Source organism: Hyperoodon ampullatus (genome assembly GCF_949752795.1).
Source record: "Hyperoodon ampullatus genome assembly, chromosome: 9".
NCBI classification, from domain to species: domain Eukaryota; kingdom Metazoa; phylum Chordata; class Mammalia; order Artiodactyla; family Ziphiidae; genus Hyperoodon; species Hyperoodon ampullatus.
In genome coordinates this window covers 62,286,618-62,309,153 of record NC_136922.1, presented here as the reverse complement: position 1 = coordinate 62,309,153, position 22,536 = coordinate 62,286,618, and the positions used below count along the sequence as shown (strand labels likewise).

The 22,536-nt window shown below is 45.5% G+C and overlaps 2 protein-coding genes across 2 annotated transcripts in view; one reads left to right on the top strand and one right to left on the bottom strand.

Moving 5' to 3' along the window:
• The window catches only part of SCRN1 (secernin 1), a 75,911-nt gene extending 55,359 nt beyond the window's left edge, over window positions 1-20,552 (top strand). Inside the window, exon 9 of the mRNA XM_079711717.1 lies at window positions 20,287-20,552. The gene's annotated coding sequence lies outside the window, so the exon portion shown is untranslated. The remainder of the gene's footprint in view (window positions 1-20,286) is intronic.
• The window catches only part of WIPF3 (WAS/WASL interacting protein family member 3), a gene marked incomplete at its 5' end in the record, with an annotated part of 63,821 nt that continues 49,834 nt past the window's right edge, over window positions 8,550-22,536 (bottom strand). The window contains 2 exons of the mRNA XM_079711716.1: window positions 8,550-8,728; window positions 10,919-10,995. Coding sequence (XP_079567842.1) covers window positions 8,705-8,728; window positions 10,919-10,995 — 101 coding nt within the window. The 3' untranslated portion in view covers window positions 8,550-8,704. The remainder of the gene's footprint in view (window positions 8,729-10,918; window positions 10,996-22,536) is intronic.

Here is a 22,536-nt window from a genome sequence, read left to right as displayed (position 1 = left end):
CTAGTTTAGGATTAATTAAATGGCCCTGTGGCAGAAGTTCCACCCCATGAAGCTGCAAATTTCTCAGCTAATGAGGGAAAGAAAAGGAGAAACTCTTGGCTGTTTAGATTCCAGTTGAAGTAGCTGGAATCTGAGCAGCCATTCCATTATCTCAGCAGAGACTTTAATTAAACTGATTTGTTTCCCATGTTGTGGGCGCATGAAGGATTTGACTTACCAGCAGAGCCCAGGAAAGCATGTGAGGAAGACCAGATGGGCCCAGCATGGGGAAGACAGAGGGCAGGAAGGGGACAGATGGATGGAGAAGCATTCGGCTCCACGGTGAGTCCTACCCAGCCTGTTATATCCCCCAAAGCTGTGGAGGAAGCACCTGGCTTTCCCTAGTCCTCCCTTTATTCCTCTCGCCCTGCATGGCCCCTTAGCTGCCTTCAGACCGGTAGCTGAAGTGGGCAGGTGCTGGTGGGGGCTGGGGGGCTTACTTCCAGCCACTGAAACTCTCCACCACTCTTAACATGGAAGGGGGCAGAGATGCTGAGGAGAAGTGTGTGTGTTAATACAGCACTGGGAGAGAGGACAGCGGCTTCATTATGCAGCCTCACCTGTCCCATGTGGGCCTAATCACCTTCATCACTGACAGGCCTTTCCAAATGGAAATACTGTGAGTGTCAGTAGTCTTGGAAGTGACTTCAAGTTAGTGACTCCTTGTCAGCTGCAGTGTATCATATGCCGTGAGAGCTGGAAGGGACTTGGGCCCCCATACACAGATGTGGACACTGAGGGTCACAGGTTTTACTGGAACAAATCCTTTTTTCTACCAACTCCCCTGTAAGGATGGAAGCATAAGAGCACCGTGAGCTTTCTGCCCAGCAGTTTTGCAAATTGTGTATGTAAAATCACTAACTACAAGTGGTGAGAGGTGGGAGGAATATTTGTGCTGACAAAGTTAACAGCAGCTGTTCACGGTGACTTGTGGTTGCTGAGTTTTGTCGGGGTTTGGCCTGGGCTCTCACTGTGGGTGAACTTAGGGTGTCCTCTTAGGCGGCGCAGCCACTCTGAGAGCGTGTCTACAGCTGCTGAGTGGGGAAGGGTGAGGCTTGGGGATGACATATGTACCTCATCCCCTCCCAAGCCCACCTGCTGAGTGGTTATTTAAAACAAGATAGTGCAGAAAGCCACTCCAAAATTTCACCACGTGGAATCCTCTCCCCCTATTATGGAAATATTTCATCAGACCTGGTATGTCTGAGATACCCAGGGTGATTAGGGGTTTGACCAAAAGAAGTCCAGTGAGAGTAAATTACAGAGAGGCCTGCTTTCATTATTATAGGCCAAGCAAAGGTCACAGATAACCCAGCCAGACTTATGCTATTACCCAGCCATTGTGCAGTGGGAAACATAATGGCCACTTCTGTTAGGGACATTGACCTTATTCCAGCAACCCAAAGAAGGGCCAACTCTGAGAGATGTCTTGGCTGACACTATACATCACAATTGTGATGCCACTGTCTTACCACTAGAGGGTGTGGCAGTCCTTTCGTGGCAGAAGTTAAAAGGGGCTGGGATGCTTCCATCAGGCTGTACAGAGATGTTCCATGTACAGTTAAAACCTGAGTAATAGCGGTGGACAGATTCCTTGTGCATTGGGATGCGAGGGGAAAGACAGGAAGAGAGCAAAGAGCCTGCTGATGTGGCTATACTCACTTCTAGTGACATATTAACAGCCTGAAACATGTAGTTGGATTTTGAGTATGCCATTGCTGGGGGGATGTTTGTTTTTAAATGCTCCTAACAGACTCTGCTTTTGAAAAATGCTTATCATTACGTGGACAATTTCTTGACCAGGGATTGCTTTTCTAAAGGCAGTATGGGGAAAATGAATATTCAAGATGAACTATGAAAATAATGTTTAAAGGTTGGCGTGTAAATAGCTTCCTAAAATACCATTTGTGTATCCATTAAGACCTGGGGGAGGGGGAGGGGGCTGTGTATGCCTTGTGCAGAAAGAAGACGTGGCCGTGAAGGACAGACTCTCTCCCCTATCCCCGCGCCCCATAATCAAACATAAGCTAGTTAGTCTTGGCTAGTAGCTGGGATTTACCACTCATACTCTGAGGAGGGGCACAGGCTCCAATAAAAGTAAATTAGCAAAGCAGAAGTAGTACTCTTTCATCCTTGGAGGTGGTTTGGAGTTTTAGGTAGAATAAGGATATACTTGAAATTATGGTAATTCTTTAGTGCCCAATAACATAAGGCAGTGTTATTGTTAGAAAGAGTCTTTCTTATAAGCTAATAGAGAAGGTGTATGCCTATTAGATATTAGCAGTGAAGTTCCTTCACTGCTGGGTGGATTATTAGGTATAAAAAATAATTATCAACCAGGCAAACTACTTTGCTTCCTGATGTCACCCCACATGGGTCCAGGTGTTACACATCTCTGCCCAGCCCAGCAGGAAAGCCAGGTGGGACCAGTGTGTCTGTTATGAATGCACTAACTGCATTCTTGACTGAGGAGCAGTCAAATCATTCCTGGGGAAGGTCTTCAGCTGAGCTCTCAGCTTTTGGGAGGAAGGAGGGAGGGGAACCCCCTGAGCTGGGCTTTCTCGAGTGGAGGGGGAGGGGCGGCAGGTCACGTGCACCAGCTGACCCAGCAGTGCCTGTGCTTCCCTGTAGCCCTGGCATTTCATTCCATAGGGTCCTAGGTCCCAACTTCCCCTCCTATGGTTTGTGTCAAATGTGCTTTATCTGATTGAATTCAAACATCCCGAGATGTCACATGCCGATTTCTCATGGGGATGAATATGTACATGTTTGCAGTCATGTTGTGAGAAGTCAGATGTGTGAGCTGGAAAATGCTAGGGGCAGGGAATAATAAAAAGGAAAACCTTTCTGCTTCCTGCAGTGGGAACTGACCGTGTAGTCTTAATAGCCTTTTGTACACATATCTACAAACCAGATAACTTCCCCAACCAGTGCTTGCCTTTGGAATTGTCTCTAAATACATCAAGCATACAATAAAAAAAATACTGAAATTAATGTCTCTTGGCCTCTTCTATCTTGTGTTTCATTAATAGACGTGGGCATTGGCCACAACATAGAAAATATATGAAGGGGGATATACTTTATGACTGGAATCTTCGGAAAACCCAACCATTCAGCGTTTTCTCCATTTATCCATTCTGTGGATAAATTCACTCTTTAAAAATAAACACAAAACCATGATATACCACCTCACACCCATCCAGATGGTTACTATAAAAAAAAAACAGAAAATAAGTGTTGGTGAGGATATGGAGAATTTGTAACCCTTGTGCACTGTCGATGGGAATATAAAATGGTGCAGCTGATATGGAAAACAGTATGGAGGTTCCTCAAAGAATTAAAAATAGAATTAGCATATAAGCCAGCAATTTTGAGTATATACCCAAAAGAACTGAAGGCAGAGTCTCAGATATTTTTACACCCATGTTCATACCAGCATTATTTACAATAAGCAAAAGGTGGAAGCAAGCCAAGTCTCCGTCAATGAACAAATGGATAAACAAAATGTAGTATATCCAAGCAACGGAATATTCAGCCTTAAAAAGGAAGGAAATTCTGACACATGCTACAACATAAATGAACCTTGAGGACATTATAAGTGAAATAAGCCACTCTCAAAAAGTCAAATATTATTTGATTCCACTTTTATGGGGTACCCAGAGTAGTCAGTCTCATAGAGGCAGAAAGTAGAATGGTGGTTGCCAGGGGCTAGGGGGGAAGGGGAATGGGGAGTTACTGTTTAAGGGGTACAGAGTTTAAGTTTTGCAAGATGATAAAAGAGTTCTGGAGACTGGTCACACAGCACTGTGAACGTACTTAACACGACTGATCTGTACCCTTAAAAATGGTAAATTTTATGTTTATGTGTATTTTACCAAATTTTAAAAAATCATCAGAATGGCTGGTGCCATCTATGCTGAGCACCTTTATTTTAAAGCCATAGAAGCTCCACTAGAGGAAAGGGTGCCACTTAAGAAAAAAGCCAGCTCTTCCCACTCTTGTGACCTAGAAATGCCAGATTGCTTCCATGATTTTGTCTCCACGTGACAGGCAAAATGCAACTGAATGTCTTGTTCATGAAAATAGGACTTGGTTACCAGCAACGTGACCTGTGTCAAGGTCAGAGTAGATGATGGCCCCATTTACATGACAAGGAACTGCTGACTCTTTAAACTTTATTCTCAGCTCTTTTTTCACGAACTGTAAACTCCTGCAAAGCTCCAAGGTAACACAGCATGTATCTGTTTGCTAGGGCTGCCATAACAAAGGACCACAAACTGGGTTGATTAAACAACAGGGATTTATTATCTCACAGTTCTGGAGGCTAGAAGTCCAAGATCAAGGTGTTGGCAGGGTTGGTTCCTCCTGAGGGCTGTGAGGGAGATTCTGTCCCATGCCTCTCACCTAGCTTCTGATGGTTTGCTGGCAATCGTCAGCATTTCTTGGCTTGCAGAAGCATCACCCTAATCTCTCTTTTCGTCTTCATATAGCATCTCCCTGTGTATGTGTCTGTGTCTAAACTTCCCCTTTTTATAAGGACACCAGTCATATAGGGTGGATTAGGGGTCCACCCTACTTCAGTAGGACCTCATCTTAACTTACATCTGCAGCTTTATTCCCAAACAAGGCTACTTTCTGAGGTATGGGGTTAGGACTTCAAAATATGCATTTTTGGAGGACACAATTCAGTTCCTAACAGAGCAGGTTCATGAAGGACGCCGAGCCTCCTGGGGCACAGTCTGAGAACCTGGAACCTGCTTCTGGAGTCCACAGCCCTTCCCATTAAGTCGCTCCCCTCACCCCTCTAGGCACCACCTCTCCCACCCGGAACTCCAGCAGGGGTGCCTAGAACTACAGTCAGATAAAACAAGTCAGGTCCTTAACTAATTCAGATGCAAAGTGTGTAGCAGCTAACTTTGAAATTACTTTCTAGATGAGATTTATTTCAGGAGCATCTATGAATTTTAATTACTGCTCTCTCCTTGTTACCCAACAGCAGAGCTAGTCATCTGAGCAGCTCAGTGACTATCTGAATGGAATGCCTGGAATGCAGCCATTGAGAGCTCTTGTGTGTGACTGAATGTATAATAAGCAAACCGCTTGTACCCTGGAGTGTGTGAGAGTGTGTGTGTGTGTGTGTGTGTGTGTGTGTGTGTGTGTGCGTGCGCACGTGCATGCGTGCGCTGATACCTCGGTCTCCTATGACCCCAGGGTTAAAGGCTAGCCCAGGGGTTATGTTACTCCATCTTCACCACTATATGCTTAGATACATATCTATACCCCCATTTTACAGATGAGGAAACTGAGGCATAGACTGGCTAAAATTGTTACTTCCCTAAACTTGTAAGATGCAAAATCGAGATTCAGATCTATGTTTTCCCTTAAGCCAACTTACCTATCGGGTAAACCTCATCTCCCCTGTACCTGAAGACACTATAATAGAGATGGAGATGATTACTGTTCCATATAGGAGAGTTTTTGAGGGTTTGCTTAGTTGAGGTGGCAGTGCTAAGTGCACTTTAGGTTGAAAGCTGTTCCATTTTAACACAAGTCAGCGTAATTTGTAAACAATACTCTGCCCATTTGATTTTAATAAAACTGAGTAAATATAGTGTTATCTACTTTTTACAGAATGCATTTGAGAAAGTTTTTCCCTTGGTTGGTTTTCCCAAATACCCATTTGTTTAGTTAGCTACAAAAGCCAGGAGAACATTCTGTAGTTTAGTTAGAAATTTCAGCTCCAAAAAGAAAGGCCCCATCTCTAACACAGAATGTTACAGGAAGTGTTGGGTCCTGTGTCAGTACCCTGTATGAGCCCTTCTAATCCTTAAAAATGGCTGGCTTAGGTTGGTGCTGGTGACCATCGATAGGCTTTAACGAGTGAATGGCTAGAAGCGTTCCCACTTATTAAAGTTTATTAGGTACAAAGAAATGAATCTGCAGAGGGAACATCAATAAATATAAAATACACGTGAAACACTGGGGGAGTCACAGACCACAGCGCCAGCAAGAATACGCGAGGATGGGAGGGGCGCTACATTTGAGTTTGTGGTCTAGGGGTGAAGGCTTTGTCCTGCCGGAGGCAGGCACCGCGAAAGTTCAAAGGGCGAGAATTCAGTGATGGGTCTGGAGGAGGGATGTGATCCCAGGTTCCTGAAATTTCTCCCTAATTGCAATCTTTGGTTTGTCCTCATTCCTTCCCTCTGTCCTTGAATGGTTTTATTTTGAATTTCCATCCCAGAGGTGCAGAACATTAATGTGTAAACACCTCATCAGGGCAGGCAGTCTACTCTGAAGGTGGAACAGCCTTGGTCTAGCACCTCCTTAATCATGATCATTAAAACCCTTGTAATTATTCTGTACACCTGAGAGAGAGGTGGAGTGGATACTGTAATAAACAGAAGTTCTGACCTTCTGGAAACCTTGCAGAACCAAAAAAAACAAATCAGGTATGCCCATAGCTGATGACCTGCAAAAGCTTCTTTTCCATTGATTTAGCTGTTACAACTTGGCATGACTTATTCCCCAGGGAAGGTAACTTGACCTCGCTCAGTGGCTTCTGTCTGGAATGAGAAAGCATAACAGTGATGGAGGACACCATCTTAGTCTCCACTCCAGACAGCAGCTAGGTGGGTGTAGTATCATGTTTGCCAAAACACTCCTAACGGTCTACCTTTCGTGGATGGTGTGTTCCGGGCATTACATCCTTGAGGTGTGAGTACATGAATGGGCTATTTCAAAGGAAACTTATTTTTCACTGCTCTTCCCACTTCTGCCTCCCTGATTTCCTTTAATCTGCAGCTATTTTGAGCACAGACGAGGGATCAGTCTGTTTCCTCCTATTTTCTCTCCTTCCTCTGTCACAGCTTTTCCACCAAGGATGGGGTCATGCACCAAGCAAAAACACCCTGCCATTCCCTTGCCAGCTCCAGAAAAAGGGTGTGAGAGGAGCGGTCACAGGTCACAGCCCGTCCTGAGCCGGTCCATAGTCAGGGCTGGCTGAACTCACACACTTCTCCCCACCTAGAGAGGTGCCACCACAGGGACTGGGGGACTCTCAGACCAATTAGGTTCTCTTGGGCTCAGAAGGCAGCTAGGATTTGCCTGATGGGTGGCTCCAGGTTCCCTAAGGGTGGGCATGGGGCACTGATATTTGAGGCAGATGTTTCAGAAAACATTTCAGTCTGTACTTTTCCGTGTCATGTTTTTCACGAAAACCCTGCACTCAGGGGAGGAAAAAAAAGAGCTCTGAGACAGAATTAGGAATTTACTCATGATGACTTACACAGGTTTCTAACTTGCAGGGAAAATACTGAAATCTCATACAGCTCACCTCAGCTTGTCCGCCAGGATGAGGCTGGGAACGTGGAGGGACAGCAGGAGCATCATGCAGACTTGGGCACGAGGGGCAATGTAAACAGTAAGCGCATTGGCTACTTGCAGGATCATTCAGATACAAAAGGGGCCCTGCTCTATTCACAATAGCCCAGAGATGGAAACAACCTAACTGTCCATCATCGGATGAATGGATAAAGAAGATGTGGCACATATATACAATGGAATATTACTCAGCCATAAAAAGAAATGAAATTGAGCTATTTGTAGTGAGGTGGATAGACCTAGAGTCTGTCATACAGAGTGAAGTAAGTCAGAAAGAGAAAGACAAATACTGTATGCTAACACATATATATGGAATTTAAGAAAAAAAAATGTCATGAAGAACCTAGGGGTAAAATAGGAATAAAGACACAGACCTACTAGAGAATGGACTTGAGGATATGGGGAGGGGGAAGGGTAAGCTGTGACAAAGCGAGAGAGAGGCATGGACATATATACACTACCAAATGTAAGGTAGATAGATAGTGGGAAGCAGCCGCATAGCACAGGGAGATCAGCTCGGTGCTTTGTGACCGCCTGGAGGGTGGGAGGGAGGGAGACGCAAGAGGGAAGAGATGTATATGTATGACTGATTCACTTTGTTATAAAGCAGAAACTAATAGAAAAAAAAAGGGGGCCCTGTGGTCGGCCTTGGAGAGGCCAAACCCGCTCTTGCCTTTGATTTGTGTTATGTTTACGTTAGGCAGCAAAAGAATCCCTGTACTGCAAGACGGGAACGAGACGTGGCATCTCGTTCACTGGAGGCCTTGTGGCATCGTCTGGGTGTGGCGACACATTACTCTCTCTGAGCCGCGTCATTTATAAGGCATTATCTGGTTTGATTTTGCAGTTTGTGTGATGAGACTAGAAAATCATGCCAATAAGAAGCTGTTGTCGATACTATGACTTTGGGAAACTAAGGAATCTTCTAAAAATGGTTCCGAATCTAGGGAGGGCCAGCCTGCACGCGTATTTATAGTCATGGAATGGACACTCTGTGGTGGGGACAGGGCTCTCATCTGTGCTGACAGATGAATGCCAAGATGCATTTTAAACAATGGAGAAATGATGTGTGTGTTTTTTAAATTACTGAAATAAAAATCGACTATAATACTGATTTAAAGCCTGTGCAAATCACGTATTTACAATAAATAAATGCTCCATGCAGAGCCTTTATGTCAACTGAATTACAACTTGAGAATGGTGAGGTCTGACGTTCTCCTGGGGATGTCCACCCCGCCATATGGACCCCCAGGTAGCTCACAGGACGTTGGCTTCATCTGTCTTCTCACCGGAGTGTCTTTAGGGATAACTGTGGAAACACGACAGTGTTATCAGGTGGGGTCAGAAGACTCACAGCACATAAATGACACACGCTGGGGCTGGGCAGTGAAGCTTTCCCTCATGCATGCAAGGCTGCCAGGGTCTGATGGTCCCATCATACGTAAGGTGCTGATTTTTACCCAGGAGGTCGTGGGTGGAAAAGGAATGAAATTGTAGCTTGTGGCAGGTGGGGACCTAATCCCATCAAAAACATTTAAGGGATCAAGCACCAGCAGACTCACTTGACGGGAAGCTCAAGAAAAGCAAAGAACTTGGTGGCGATCCCAAGACAAGGCAACGGAAAACAGAGAAAGGGTCCCAGGCTTTCAGATTTCAGAGCTCCCAGCCTTGCACGGATCACTTGCGCTCTGTACCCATAAAAGAAGAGCACCCCCAGGGTGCTGTTCATCATGTCTGGAACCCCGTGATTTCCCTGGGCGACTGCTTTTTGCCTCAATGAAGTGAAAATGAATTAAGACGGTGTCCATCTAGACATAAAGAAGATCTTCTTGACAATGGGATGCCCAAGAGAGACTTAACAATTCATCCTTGACTAGACTTTATGGGCTCAGGGATTTAGATGTGTGCCTGCCATGAGGTCAGGGACCAGACCGTGCATAATGTCCCATCATGCTTGCCACGTCTGAAGGTGAGGGTGACTCCTGTCCTGTCAATTCTAACATGCCAGGCAAAGCAGTAAGGTACAGTGGAAGGAGCACTGGACGAGGAGTCAGAGGTCTGCAAATGTGACCTTGACCTTGGATGAGTTCCTTAACCTCTTGGAGGTTAGTTTTCTCATATGAAAAACGTTTGCATTAAAGGTATCTCTCCAGCTTATACCACAGTGTTGCTAAAAGGAGCAAATGAAATAACATATGCAAGTTATCTAAACTACATAAAGAGCTATATAATGTAGGAAATATTATTTTGATTATTACTATATCTTTCTGATCACAGGAGTAATGTATTTATTATAGAACATTCAGAAATTGCAGAAATGCCCCCTAAGAAGTCAAAATCAGCCATAAGCTGGCAGAATGAATGCCTGTGAACAATTTTGTGTATATTCTTCTTGTCTTCTTGTTTCCTCTGTACACATACTTTCTCTGAACTGCAATCATACACCCAGTTTTGAACCTACAATCATCTGAGAATGGTTATTGCAATTCTTGGATTAGCCATGGTGAGAAAGGGGAGAGGGTGCTTGACCTCCTTCAGGGAACTCATCCCCACTTCCAGTAACCTAAGTTCCTTCTTTCTCACGTCCCTTTCCTTGAGGTTCTGATCTAACAGCAGGCCACCCTTTTTGTTACACAGCACCCTGAAACAGGAGGAGGCCAGGGTGGACGGAATGCATGTATTCAAAGAAACGAAGGGCCTTTAAAGATGAGACCCTGTCGTCTGCGGTGAGAGATGTCATCTCCGCCCAGGTTAGAAAACACTGTGTCCTAGTTGCCTCGTGTGAGCACGAGGGCATTTCTTCAAAGACTCACAATTATGACACAAGCACCTCTCTGGTTCCCCCGATCCCCTCCCCACAGCCTTCCTGTAGCCACCAGCAAAATCTGTGGCTAAATTTGGTCAAAAGAAATGATCATGTTGGGGACTTCCCTGGCGGCCCAGTGGTTAAGACACTGTGCTTCCACTGCAGAGGGCACGGGTTCAATCCATGGTCGAGGAACTAATATCCTGCATGCTGTGCAGTGTGGCCAAAAATAAAATAAAATTAAAATTAAAAAATTTTAAAAATGAGTAAATGATAATGTTGATGGGAGAAAAACCCCCAGGGTGCTATGAGAAACTATGTATTCTATAGACGAGAGAGAACACTAAATTATGTTTTATACATGTTACAGAGCTTTCCTCTCAGGCTTCTCAGGCCGCGGTAACGAGGGAAGAATGATGGGAGCGAACGGGGTGATGGTTGCAGAGTGATTCCCAAGGGGTTCTGTGTTGCCAAAGCTGCTTCTGTATGTGGTGGTGATTCCAGAGAAGCTCCCCCCTTTCACTCTTCAGTTTTTGAAATTGTGAGTGTTTCATCCCAGCTGGAAACAAAGGTACCCCTATGGCTTTCCCTGAGGAAAAACGGGAGGCTGTTCAGTGGAAAGCACACCCTCAACATTTCTGTGCTCCCTGAGGTTTCCCAGTTTTACACTCAGAGACCTGAGGGCCGTGTTACCTGAGCATTTCTGCCTTTGATGTCATCGGAGCTCTGGCCGGCCGCCTCAGTGTGGAGCCAGGGACCAGGTGTGCGGCCTGAAAGACACAGGAACCATCCCACCATCTGCTGGCCCAGGGCCGGCTATGTGCTTCACGGAGAAAGTCTGACTAAACTGACACTTAGGGCAATGGTACAGGAACCAAGGGTAATGTAAGTCGGTCAACCTGAAACCCTCAGGCTCCTGGCCCTAGACCGTGTGTTTCTACCCACTGCCTCTATGTCACACACTGTGGATACAGAGGCGTCACGTCCACTGAGCTGGGAGGAGAACAAGTGATGAAGGCCTCTCATCTAAATGCACGTGCGAGCTTCTCAGCTCTGAACACAGCATCAGCTGCAGACTCGCTCGTGTGTCCTGGCCCCAAATGTGCCGGCATTGTGCTAGGGTTGCTTAAAAAAGGAGTGAAAGCGTGTGCTGACATAGCTCAGACCCTGTTCCATGAGGATCCAACTCACTCTCTAAAACATATTAGGTTTAGATATTACACAAGTTACATATGAATATATTCTCATAATTAAGAATTCAAAGAATACAGAAAAGGTAATAGGGAAAAAATACCCCCTCAAGTGCTTCCTCTCTGCCTGCCCTTCTCTCTAATCCCAATTAATTATCCCAGAGTTGCCTCTGCTAAAAGTCTGCTGTTTTTCCCTCCAGCTTTGTTTTTTTTTTTTTTGACATTTACTTACATAGACGTGTGTACACGTAGATACATGGTTTGGTTGGTCTAGCCAAGTTTTAAATCCACATTCCTAGGAATTCCAGAACTTTTCCTGTGAGTCAGGTGATCCAAATGGTGTCCCTGTGTCTCCTCTGCTGCATTTGGTACAAGACTTTTCTGTCTGCTTCTGTCACAGGCTAGGAATTAAATAACTACATCCCAAAGCCCTCCCAAAAATTCACGTTGCTGTGCTACTTACAAAGCAACATGAAAAGCAGAAATATCCATCCCAGATTATTTATGATAGTGAAAAGCTGATAATAACCTGTATTCAACAACAGTGTTTAGGAAATCTACGGTTCATTATTGTATGATGGAGCACCAAGCAGCCATCTGAATGTCTACAAAGGCTCAAATAATTTGGGGTGATGTTTGAAATGTAGGACAAAAAAGCAGGCTAGAAACTGTATAGATAGCAAGATGTCAACTATTTTAAAAAATCCATTTAAAAAATGTAGATAATATACTGAATTGATTCCTTTTGGATTTACTGCTTTTTAAAAACTCTTAAAAATACTCTTCAAGTTTTCTACAATGGGCATATAAGTCATCTTAAGAATCTGTTATGGTAAGATATAGTTTCTTAAATAAACTGCCACATAGAAGGGTCTCTACACCTTACAAAACATTAATCCAACGGACACTGTACTTTTCATTAAACTACTTTTAAAATTACCGAGTGCACTTGTTCTAGGATGAAGATATTTTTGGACCAATGGCATAGGGAGTACTAGGTTTTTAGTCAGATTTACAACTGAGCAAAAAGTAAAGAGACACTGATAAACAGCCTCTGACCGAATTCCACGTGGCAGTATGGCCTTGACACTATTGTTCTTAGATTTACAAAACTCCAGTCTACTACAGAAAAGCCTTCCTCTAGACCAGGGTTTCTTAACTTGGCTCTACTGACATTTGGGGCTGGAAAATTCTTTGTTGTGGGGTGCTGCCTGTGTGCTGTAAGCAGTTTCACAGCATCCCTGGTCTTTACCCACTAGATGCCACTAGCACATGCCCCAGACCATTTGTATCAACAAAAAAGGTCTCCAGACAGTCCTGACTATCCCCTGGGGGGCAAAATCCCCCACTTGGAGAACGACTGGGCAATGAAACAGGCTTCTCCATAGGTAAGCAGTGCCCACTAGTTTTCATAAATACGACTGGAAACAACAGAGCTAAGGAGAATCAATTTCTTCTTAAAACAGAAAGGAAAACTCTGCATCTTGTTGTGAAAGAAATTTCACTGCTGCTAGAATGTGTGGCTGAGAGTTGCCAGGGTTACCCAGGATGCTTTTAATCCAAATATCTCCTTGGGGGGTTTTCTGTTATGAGATGCCACTAGAATCTCTTAGAATTAAACTGTAGAGCCCTTCTGTTTGAAACAGTCCTTCACATGGGCTGTTTGCCCACAGAAGAGTATTTCAGATTCACTAAAATGGTGGGTTTCAAACTTCTGGTACCACAGCGCGCAGTAAGAAATCTCTTTTCCATCTCTATCCAGTCACATGCGTCTACTACACGCAGAGCAGCCCAAGGGACCGCTGCTGCTGCCTCCTAGTAACCAGATGGCGCCTCTTCCCCCAGTTATTAACACGCTGTGTTGCCGGAGCTGCTGGCTACAGAGCAGCCGGCTAGGAAAGACTTCGCTAAACTGTGGGGCTTAAAGAAGAAAGTCTGTGCTTGGGCTGGAGGAGCAGAGGCCTGAGGGCCACGCTGGTTTCCAACTTTATTTTTTGTCACTTGTAAACCAAGCCAGGCTTGTACCTTTTCTCAGACAGAGACATATTTTCAGGTCAAAAAAAAAAAAAAAATCCGTTCTGTAGCCAACCAACAAGAGGCTGAATACTGCAGGGCTTGGAAAACACCCAGAAAGGATTTACAAACTTGGTTGGCCATCAAAGCTGGGTCTCCCAGGACCCCTCCCAGTCTTGGAGTACAATTCCAGGGGCTGGGTGAGGAGAAAGTGGACTCCTAGGAGAAGCACATCTAACCGTCATCTCTGGGCCAGCTCGGTCTCTCTCTAAGGTAGGGTCCACATGGCATAAGGTGGAGAGTAGTAGGTATGGTGCAGAGAACCAAGCTGTGTATCTGAAGCAAATGGGATGCTGCCTACACCGGCCTCACGTGCAGAGAAGGAATGTTGGCCAGACTATGACAAGAAAGGCAGATGGTTAGACGGAATCAAAAACACAATTCTCTGTGACTGGGAACATTTCACTGGCAACGCTAACTGTATGACACAGACATTAAGTGGAACGGTAGTTTCTGTTTCCCTTCCCATCCCCAAAGCAGTGCAGCAGACAGGAAACGGTTGCAAAGCAGAGGAGGATGTTGTTACTAGGTGATTTCTGTGCGGCTTTCAGTGCGGGGATGAACACATGGGCTGGGCCAGAGTGAGGGTGCCCTCAGCACTCTTCCCCAGGGTGCTGTATGTTGTGTGATGATTGTTTACAGAAGGGGTAGACAGAATAATTGGCTACTAAAGGTATCTGAAAAAGGCCTGAGAAAATCTGGTTAAAATGTTCAACCTTGTATTGCTACTGAGGGGAGTAGTTGTTTTTATATCTTTTAAAAATAATAAAAAAGATTCTGCTAAAAAATGTATTTATCCAGAAAGATGTTGATTTGAACTTTAAAAAGGAACATGCAATCATCATTTTCCCTTTTCAATACAGAGCCACTGAGTTCTGTTGGGAGCTCCCTTTCTAAGGTCAAGTTCATCCCTTCCTCTCAAGTGAGCCTAGGGCATGTAGTGGGGTCTTCCTAGGCCTCTGCATGGAGACCCCTCACTCAAGAAGGCGGGGAACACACCCTTGGTTTGGTTCTATGCTGGTCCAGTATTTTGGGCAGCCTGTCCACATCAAGAACAAGCCTGGGGTTCTCTTAGGTGACATGGAACAAAGAACCTCACCTCAAGCCCCAGCTTTGCCACCAGCTGTGACCAGAGGCAGATCACCCTACTTGTGCCTCGGTTATTTCAGCCCGACCTGAAGGAGCTGGGCTGGAAAACCTCATAGGCCCTTCCCTGTTCTAATGCTGGAAGCCTCTCACGGTCTCTAACTAAAGGAAATGACGGGTTTCATTGGAAATGATAATTCTAGTATCTGCCAGAGCTACGCCTTAGAAATTGCATATCTGGCCTTCCTTGCTGTCACTGCCATAGTTGACGTTGGCCTGAGGGACCCACGTCCCCCTCGTAGAGAACTTACAGTGTCACCCTACACACCTCGGAGCACTCAGACCAGGGGTGGGCTAATCATAGTCTCTCTGTCAATAATTTGGAATTTTAAAATTAGTTTTAACGCTTATTAAAAGTAATATATATTTATTATAGAACACTCGGACAAAATAGTGAAGCATAAGGAAAATAAAAATCACCCAGCATTCCACCACTGAGGGATAACCAACCACTCTTAACACTGTACTGGATATACTTCTAGCCTCTTCTCTCTTTCCTTTATTTGGTCCACTTTTCCCTCTCCATATAAATTCATGAAATCTTTTCTTTTTAAAATTAAATTTAGGTTTTATTTAATGTAATTTTAGTATACCAGGTTTTTTTGTTTTGTTTTGTTTTCTCAAGGTAGCATTGGCATTTTCCCATGTCACTAACTATTCAACAGCGCTATTATAACAGATGCAGAACATTCCATCCTATGGCTCTGCACTAATTTATTTAACCCCATCGTTGGATATTTGTGCTGTTTTCAAATTTCTTCTTTAAATGGTTTAGCAATGTATATATGTGTGGATATTGTTATTTATTAATTCAACAAGTGGTTATTCAGTGTCTGTGTGCCTGGCCCCAGGCCAGGAGCTGATGATAGACCAGTGAATAAAAATGGATGCTGTCTCTGCCCTCCAGGGACTTATACTGTACTGGGGAAGACAGGTAAATATATAACATGTCAGGAGGTGATAGATGCTTTGAAGAAAACGATAAGGCAGCATAAAGAGAGCACAAGTGATAGGACAGGAAGTGCTGTTATTTTATCTGTAGTGGTCATCAGGGAAGGCCATAAGCAGGGGTGCAGTCACCGGTAATAATCAGGTGTGGCTAAGGTAAGCGCACCAGGGCAGAGGTCCTTACTGCCTAACTGCCCTCCACAAGGGCAGAAAGACACACCCTGGCACTGGCGTTGTCTTCTGATTCTCTCAGTCTTGGGACATCTAATCCTTTGGTTTTATGGCATGAACCACCAAGAGCTGTTAAAGTTACTGCAGTGCCTGGTGGAGAAGTTTCTCTGCTAATGGGAATAATGGTAGCTAGTTGTGCTATAGGTATAAAGTAACTCTATTTTAATAAAAGACCTAAAGGAGGCAAGGGGTAAGTCTCGCGGATATCTGAGGAAAGTGGCCCATAGAAGGAAGGGCAAGTGCAAAGAGCCCAGAGGTGGGGGGTGTGCTTGGAGCGTTCTACACATTGTAGGTGGTCCATGCTGTTGGAGGGAAGTGACGATGGGGAGAGTGGTGGCAATGGGCAGTTCATGTGGGTCTTAGAAGCCATGACAGGAATTTCTGATTGACTTGGAGGGAGATGGGAATTCACTGGAGGATTGTAAGCAGGGGCAGCGTGACTGGGCTTTAGAGGAATCACTTCGGGCTGCCGCGTGGAGCAGGGACACCGGTTAGCAGGTGCTTGCAGCATCCAGGTGAGAAACGACAGAGGCTTCAGCCAGGGGTGAGTGACAGAGGACACATGATCAGATTGGGGATGCATTTCAAAGGGGGAGGTCCCAGAATTTACTGGGAAATTGGATATGGGAGCAGAAGAGAAAAAAAGAAGCCAAATACGATTCTAAGGTTTTTGGTATGACAAAAAATGGAGGAGCAGTGGGCTTGCAGTGGGAGGAGGGGAGAAAGAGGGCAGCCAGAAAATCTAAGCAAAGAAGTGCTTCAGGAGGAGGGTGTGATGGACTCAGCTGACGCCTCTGACCCCTGGATTTGGCCACGTTCGGGTCCACTGGTAGCCTTGCCAAGGGCTCCTTCTATGGCGTGAAGGGAGAAGGCCTGAGAGGACGGGGAGAGGAGATGGTGTTGCCTGTAAGAGCAGAGAAATGGCCCAGGGGAGGTCAAGGGAGATATTTTTTTTTATATATATAAATATCTGGTAAGATTAAAAAAAATTTTTTTTGGCCGTGCCATGTGGTTTGCCGGGATCTTAGTTCTCCGACCAGGTATTGAACCTGCACCCTTGGCAGTGAAAGTACAGAGTCCTAACTACTGGACCACCAGGGAATTCCCAAGGGAGATATTATTTATAGATATTACAGTATATTTGCAGGTTCAGAGGAATAAAGGAATAACCTGGAAAGACAGGAGGTGGTAAGAGAGTGGGATGCTGGAAGATAGCTTATGGAGAGCTGTGGTCCCCAGTAACAATCAGACATGGCTAAAATAAGTCAGCCAGGACAGAGGTCCTTACTGCTCAACTGCCCTCCCGCCACAAAGGTGAAAGACTCTGGCACCGGCTTTGTCTTCTGATTCTTTCAGTCTGGGGACATCTAACCCTTTGATTTTATGATGTGAACCACCCTGTACTGTTAAAGTTACTGCACTGCTTGGTGGAGAAGTTTCTCTGCTAATGGAAGTAATAGTAGCTAGTTTTGCTATAAGTGTAAAGTAACTCTATTTTAGAAAAGGAGTTGGGCCACAATGAGATACCACTGCACACCCATCAAGACGGCTACAAACAAAGCAAAGCATAAAGACCAGAAAATAACAAGCGTTGGAGAGGATGTGCAGAAACTGGAACACTTCTGTACTGTTGGTAGGAATGTAAAATGGAAAACAGTATGGTGGTTCCTCAAAAAATTAAAAATAGAATTACCATATCATCCAGCAATTCCACTTCTGGGTGTATACACAAAAGAATTGAAAACAGAGTCTCAAACAGTTATTGGTACACTCATGTACACAGCAGCATTGTTCACAATAGCCAAAAGATGGAAGCAATCCAAGTGTCTATTGATGGATGAATAGATAAACAAAATGTGGTAAATACATACAGTGGAATATTATTCAGCCTTAAAAAGGAAGGAAATTGTGACGTTACAACATGGATGAACCTTGAGGACATTATGCTAAGTGAAATAAGATAGTCTCAAAAAGTCAAGTAGGGCTTCCCTGGTGGCACAGTGGTTAAGAATCCACCTGCCAATGCAGGGGACACGGTTTCAAGCCCTGGTCCGGGAAGATCCCACATGCCGCGGAGCAACTAAGCCCATGCGCCACAACTACTGAGCCTGCGTTCTAGAGCCTGAGAGCCACAACTACTGAAGCCCGCATGCCTAGAGCCCGTGCTCCAAAACGAGAAGCCACCGCAATGAGAAGTCTGCGCACCTCAGCAAAGAGTAGTCCCCGCTCGCCGCAACTAGAGAAAGCCCACGTGCAGCAACGAAGACCCAACACAGCCAAAAATAAATAAATATATATATTTTTTAAAAATTATAGCACAATTCTAGGTATATACCAAGAGTAGTCAAACTCATAGAGCCACAGAGCTAGAAACTAGAACAGTGGTTACCAGGGGGTTGGGGGAGGGGAGAATGGGGAGTTGTTTAATGGGTACAGAGTTTCAATTTTGTGAGATGAAAAGAGTTCTGGAAATTGGTTGCACAACAATGTAAATGCATTTCACACTACTGGACTGTACACATAAAAATGGTTAGGATGGTCAGTTTCATGTTATGTGTATATATATATATATATAGTTTGGTTTTTTTTTTTGGCTGCGTTGGGTCTTTGTTGCTATGCGCGGGCTCTATCTAGTTGTGGTGAGCGGGGGCTATTCTTCATTGCGGTGCACAGGCCCTGTGTCCCCTGCATTGGCAGGCGGATTCTTAACCACTGTGCCACCAGGGAAGTCGCCATGTTATGTTCTTTTTTAACCACAATTAAAAGTAAAGAAAAAGGAGTTGGGATGAAAACGGTCAAATTTTTAATCAGTTACTTTCCCACTGAACTGATCGTGAAGAGGATGGTTTTGCTGGGAACACCAGACTGAAATGTTATGTTTGGGTGTCTTTCTCTCCTCCCTTCCTTCACCAACATGTGAATCTCTCAAGGGTAAGTCAGGGGGATCATTTATCTAAATCTCTCCAGAGCTGAGGGCCTCAATAAGTATCTGTCCATATGAGGATGACTTCACTCTTTCTACCATCATTGTGTTAATGAATATTTCTGAGCTATGCATTTTTTCCCAAAGATTCTTAGTGATAGGGTTTTTTCACTTTCTTTTCATTGTGGTAAAGTACATATAATATAAAATTTACCATTAATGACACTTCGTACATTCCCGTTGTTGTGTAACTATCACCACTATCTAGTTGCAGAACATTTTCATCAGCCCAAGAGGAAACCCGTACTCATTAGCAGTCACTCCCCGTTCTCCATACCCCTCTGCCCTTGGCAACTGCTAAATTCACTCTCTGTGTCTTTGAATTTGCCTATTTTAGATATTTCATATCAATGGAATCTCATGTGGCCTTATGTCTGGCTTCTTTCGCTTAGCATAATGTTTTCAAGGTTCATCCATGTTGTAGCACATACCACTGCTTCATTCCTTCTTACTGTCCAATAATATTCCATTGCATGACTACACCACATTTTGTTTATCCATTTACTAGTTGATGGGCATTGGGGTTGTCACCTTTTGGCTACTGTGAATAGTGCTGCTGTGAATATTTGTCTATGAACTCTTGTTTGAACACCTGTTTTCAATTCTTTGGGGTATACACCCAGGAGTGGAATTGCTAGGTCATACGGTAATTCTGTTTAACTTATTGAGGAACCCATGCATTTTAAAAACACTTAAAAATTGGACAAAATCGGGCTTCCCTGGTGGCGCAGTGGTTGAGAGTCTGCCTGCCGATGCAGGGGACACGCGTTCGTGCCCCGGTCTGGGAAGATCCCGCATAGTGGCTGGGCCCGTGAGCCATGGCCGCTGAGCCTGCGCGTCCGGAGCCTGTGTTCCGCAACGGGAGAGGCCACAACAGTGAGAGGCCTGCATACCTCAAAAAAAAAAAAAAAATTGGACAAAATCATCTACCAAAGAAAGAACATGGCTCATACTTGCAGAGTGGAGACAGGGAGGATGGCACTGGAAGAGCTAAGCCTTAGGGTATTTGTGTGCCGTGTGTGTGTGTGTGTGTGTGTGTGTGCGTGTGTGTGTGTCTCGGAAGGACAGAGAGAAAGCAGGCAAGCGGGCGGAGACAGAGCTCCAGAACTGCTACAAAAGAGCACAGAGACACCCTCATCGGACGGAACCAACGCAGTCTCCCACACCATGAAGAACTCTAATCTTGGGTTACAGGTCAATGGCAGAATGCAAGAGAAAAACTGTAAGAAGAAATGTCATCAGATAGGCATGACCTACACCCGCATAATTAACAAGGTTCTCCCCCACGGCTCGCAGGAACGGCAGGAACATGCTCATTTAACTGTGCTAGGAGGCTACTGAAGTATTTTATGTCCACCAATGCCACATCAATCTAAAACTATACCTTCTTTTTGAAATGGCAAATGCCCTTTCTGGTCTGTAGGATGTCAATTCATGAGTACGTTGCGTTTTTTTTTTTTTTTTTTTAACTGCTCCTTCTCGATCCTCAGGTGATTACTTATTTTGGTGTGGGCACTGATTTGAACATTTCTCTGAAAGGAGAGGAGCACGGCACAGACTGCCACCTCTGCCCTCCTGGTGAGCTGTATGGGGTGAAGCCTTTCTTCTGTTCTCAGAGATGAGGCTAGGCACCACGGGCTCCAAATGCAGGTACGTTAGAATTTACTGAGTCTGAAGATTGAAGGACTCCACAGCACATTACTGAGAAAGGCCGTATAACAAGGAGATTTTTAAGACTCTGTTTTTCTGAAGTGGTTTAGGGCAGAGATCAGCAAAATACAGCCAGCAGACCAAATTCAGCCAGCAGCTGCTTTCACAAATAAAGTTTTACTGGAAGACAGCCATGCCCATTTCTTTACGTGTTGTCTGTGGCTGCTTTCATGTCAAAACAGCAGAGCTGAGTAGTTGTGACAGAGGCCAGATGGCAGGCAGAACCTCAGTATGTCCTCTCTGGCCCTTTAAAGAAAATGTTTGCTGAGCCCTGGTTTAGGGTAGGGCTCCAAACTAATGACCCGCAGTGCTAGTTCCCATTCCTGACCTTACCCCTCAGCCTCAGACCTGTGTACTCCCTGTTCCACCTGCCCCGGGTCATCTCCCCTTTGCAGCCTTCCAGGCACCTCCACTCGCCCTGATCCATCACTTAGTCTCCTCCTGAAACCTGCGCCTCTCCAGCTCCTTCTTCTTGGTGCCACGCCATCCATCCAGGCCCAGGTTGGTACTCAGAGGCCCTTAGCTCCTCCTCTACTTCCCTTGTTCCTCTCGTGGCCTGCATCCCCAAGCCCTGGCAACCCTCACCCCCATCCATCCTCCCTCGCATGGACCCTTCTCAAAGCCACAGGTTTCCTGACCTTGGTCTCTGCCTCCTCTGATCAAACCACCAGTTATCAGACTCAGCCTAGACCTAATCACATCCCTTCTCAGAGTTCACCATGGCTGCATGGCTCAGACACCCCTGGGTCTGAAATTCCTGGCTCTGCCTCTAACCTGCTGTGAGGCCTTAGGCAAGTCACTTGGCCTGCCTGGACCTCCTTTCCCCTACGTGAAAACTTTCTACATTAAGGACTTAGGATAAGGTCTGCAAAGCACCTAGAACCATGCCAGGCATATCTGAGCAGGTCTACGACAGGATCACTTACTGTATTGGTGGTGGTTAGTATTTCACTGACAGTTCTTTGCTTAGAGGTTCTGCTTGTATCCCTTAGAAGGGATAAAGCATCCTTCACATTAGGAGGGAACACATCTCCTTGTCCTCTTCGTGTGTGGGCACCTCCTGTAGGGTAGGTAACATGCCTAGGCTCTCTCTGCCCTCTTTTTCTGGCGAGTTGAACAGAGGGAACTAGCCATGTGCAGCCTGGCCCCTTCTAGGTTCCCTCTTTGAAATCTGGCTGCCTGTGTATTAAGGACTATTCCATCCTGCCCTCCTGGCCATGTGGAAAGCTCTGTGAGGCTGCTCTGTGGCTGCAGGGGGAGGCCAGCCTCAGTCCCCTCACCTGTAAATCCCCTGGCCTGGGGGAGTCAGCAAGCCTCTTTCTGGGGTGCAGTATTAGAGTTTGCTGTTACCTAAGCTGTGGCTTCCAATAAAAACACTTAGATCGGGCTTCCCTGGTGGCGCAGTGGTTGAGAATCTGCCTGCTAATGCAGGGGATACGGGTTTGAGCCCTGGTCTGGGAAGATCCCACATGCCGCGGAGCAACTAAGCCCGTGAGCCACAACTACTGAGCCTGCGCGTCTGGAGCCTGTGCTCCGCAACAAGAGAAGCCGCGATAGTGAGAGGCCCGCGCACCGCGATGAAGATTGGCCCCCGCTTGCCACAACTAGAGAAAGCCCTCGCACAGAAACCAAGACCCAACACAGCCAAAAATAAATAAATAAAAATTAATTAGGGCCTCCCTGGTGGCGCAGTGGTTGGGAGTCCGCCTGCCGATGCAGGGGATGCGGGTTCGTGCCCCGGTCTGGGAGGGTCCCATATGCCGCGGAGCGGCTGGGCCCGTGAGCCATGGCTGCTGAGCCTGCGCGTCCGGAGCCTGTGCTCCGCAACGGGAGAGGCCACAACAGTGAGAGGCCCGCGTACCACAAAAAAAAAAAAAAAAAAAAAAAAAAAAAATTAATTAATTTAAAAAAAAAACACTTAGATCTTCATCCGTCTGACCTGTGAACATTTCATATGACGGGAGAAGAAGTGTTATTTATTGACCCTCTGCCCCACGAAGCCTAACATCTCTGGCAGCCGGTGCAGTCCT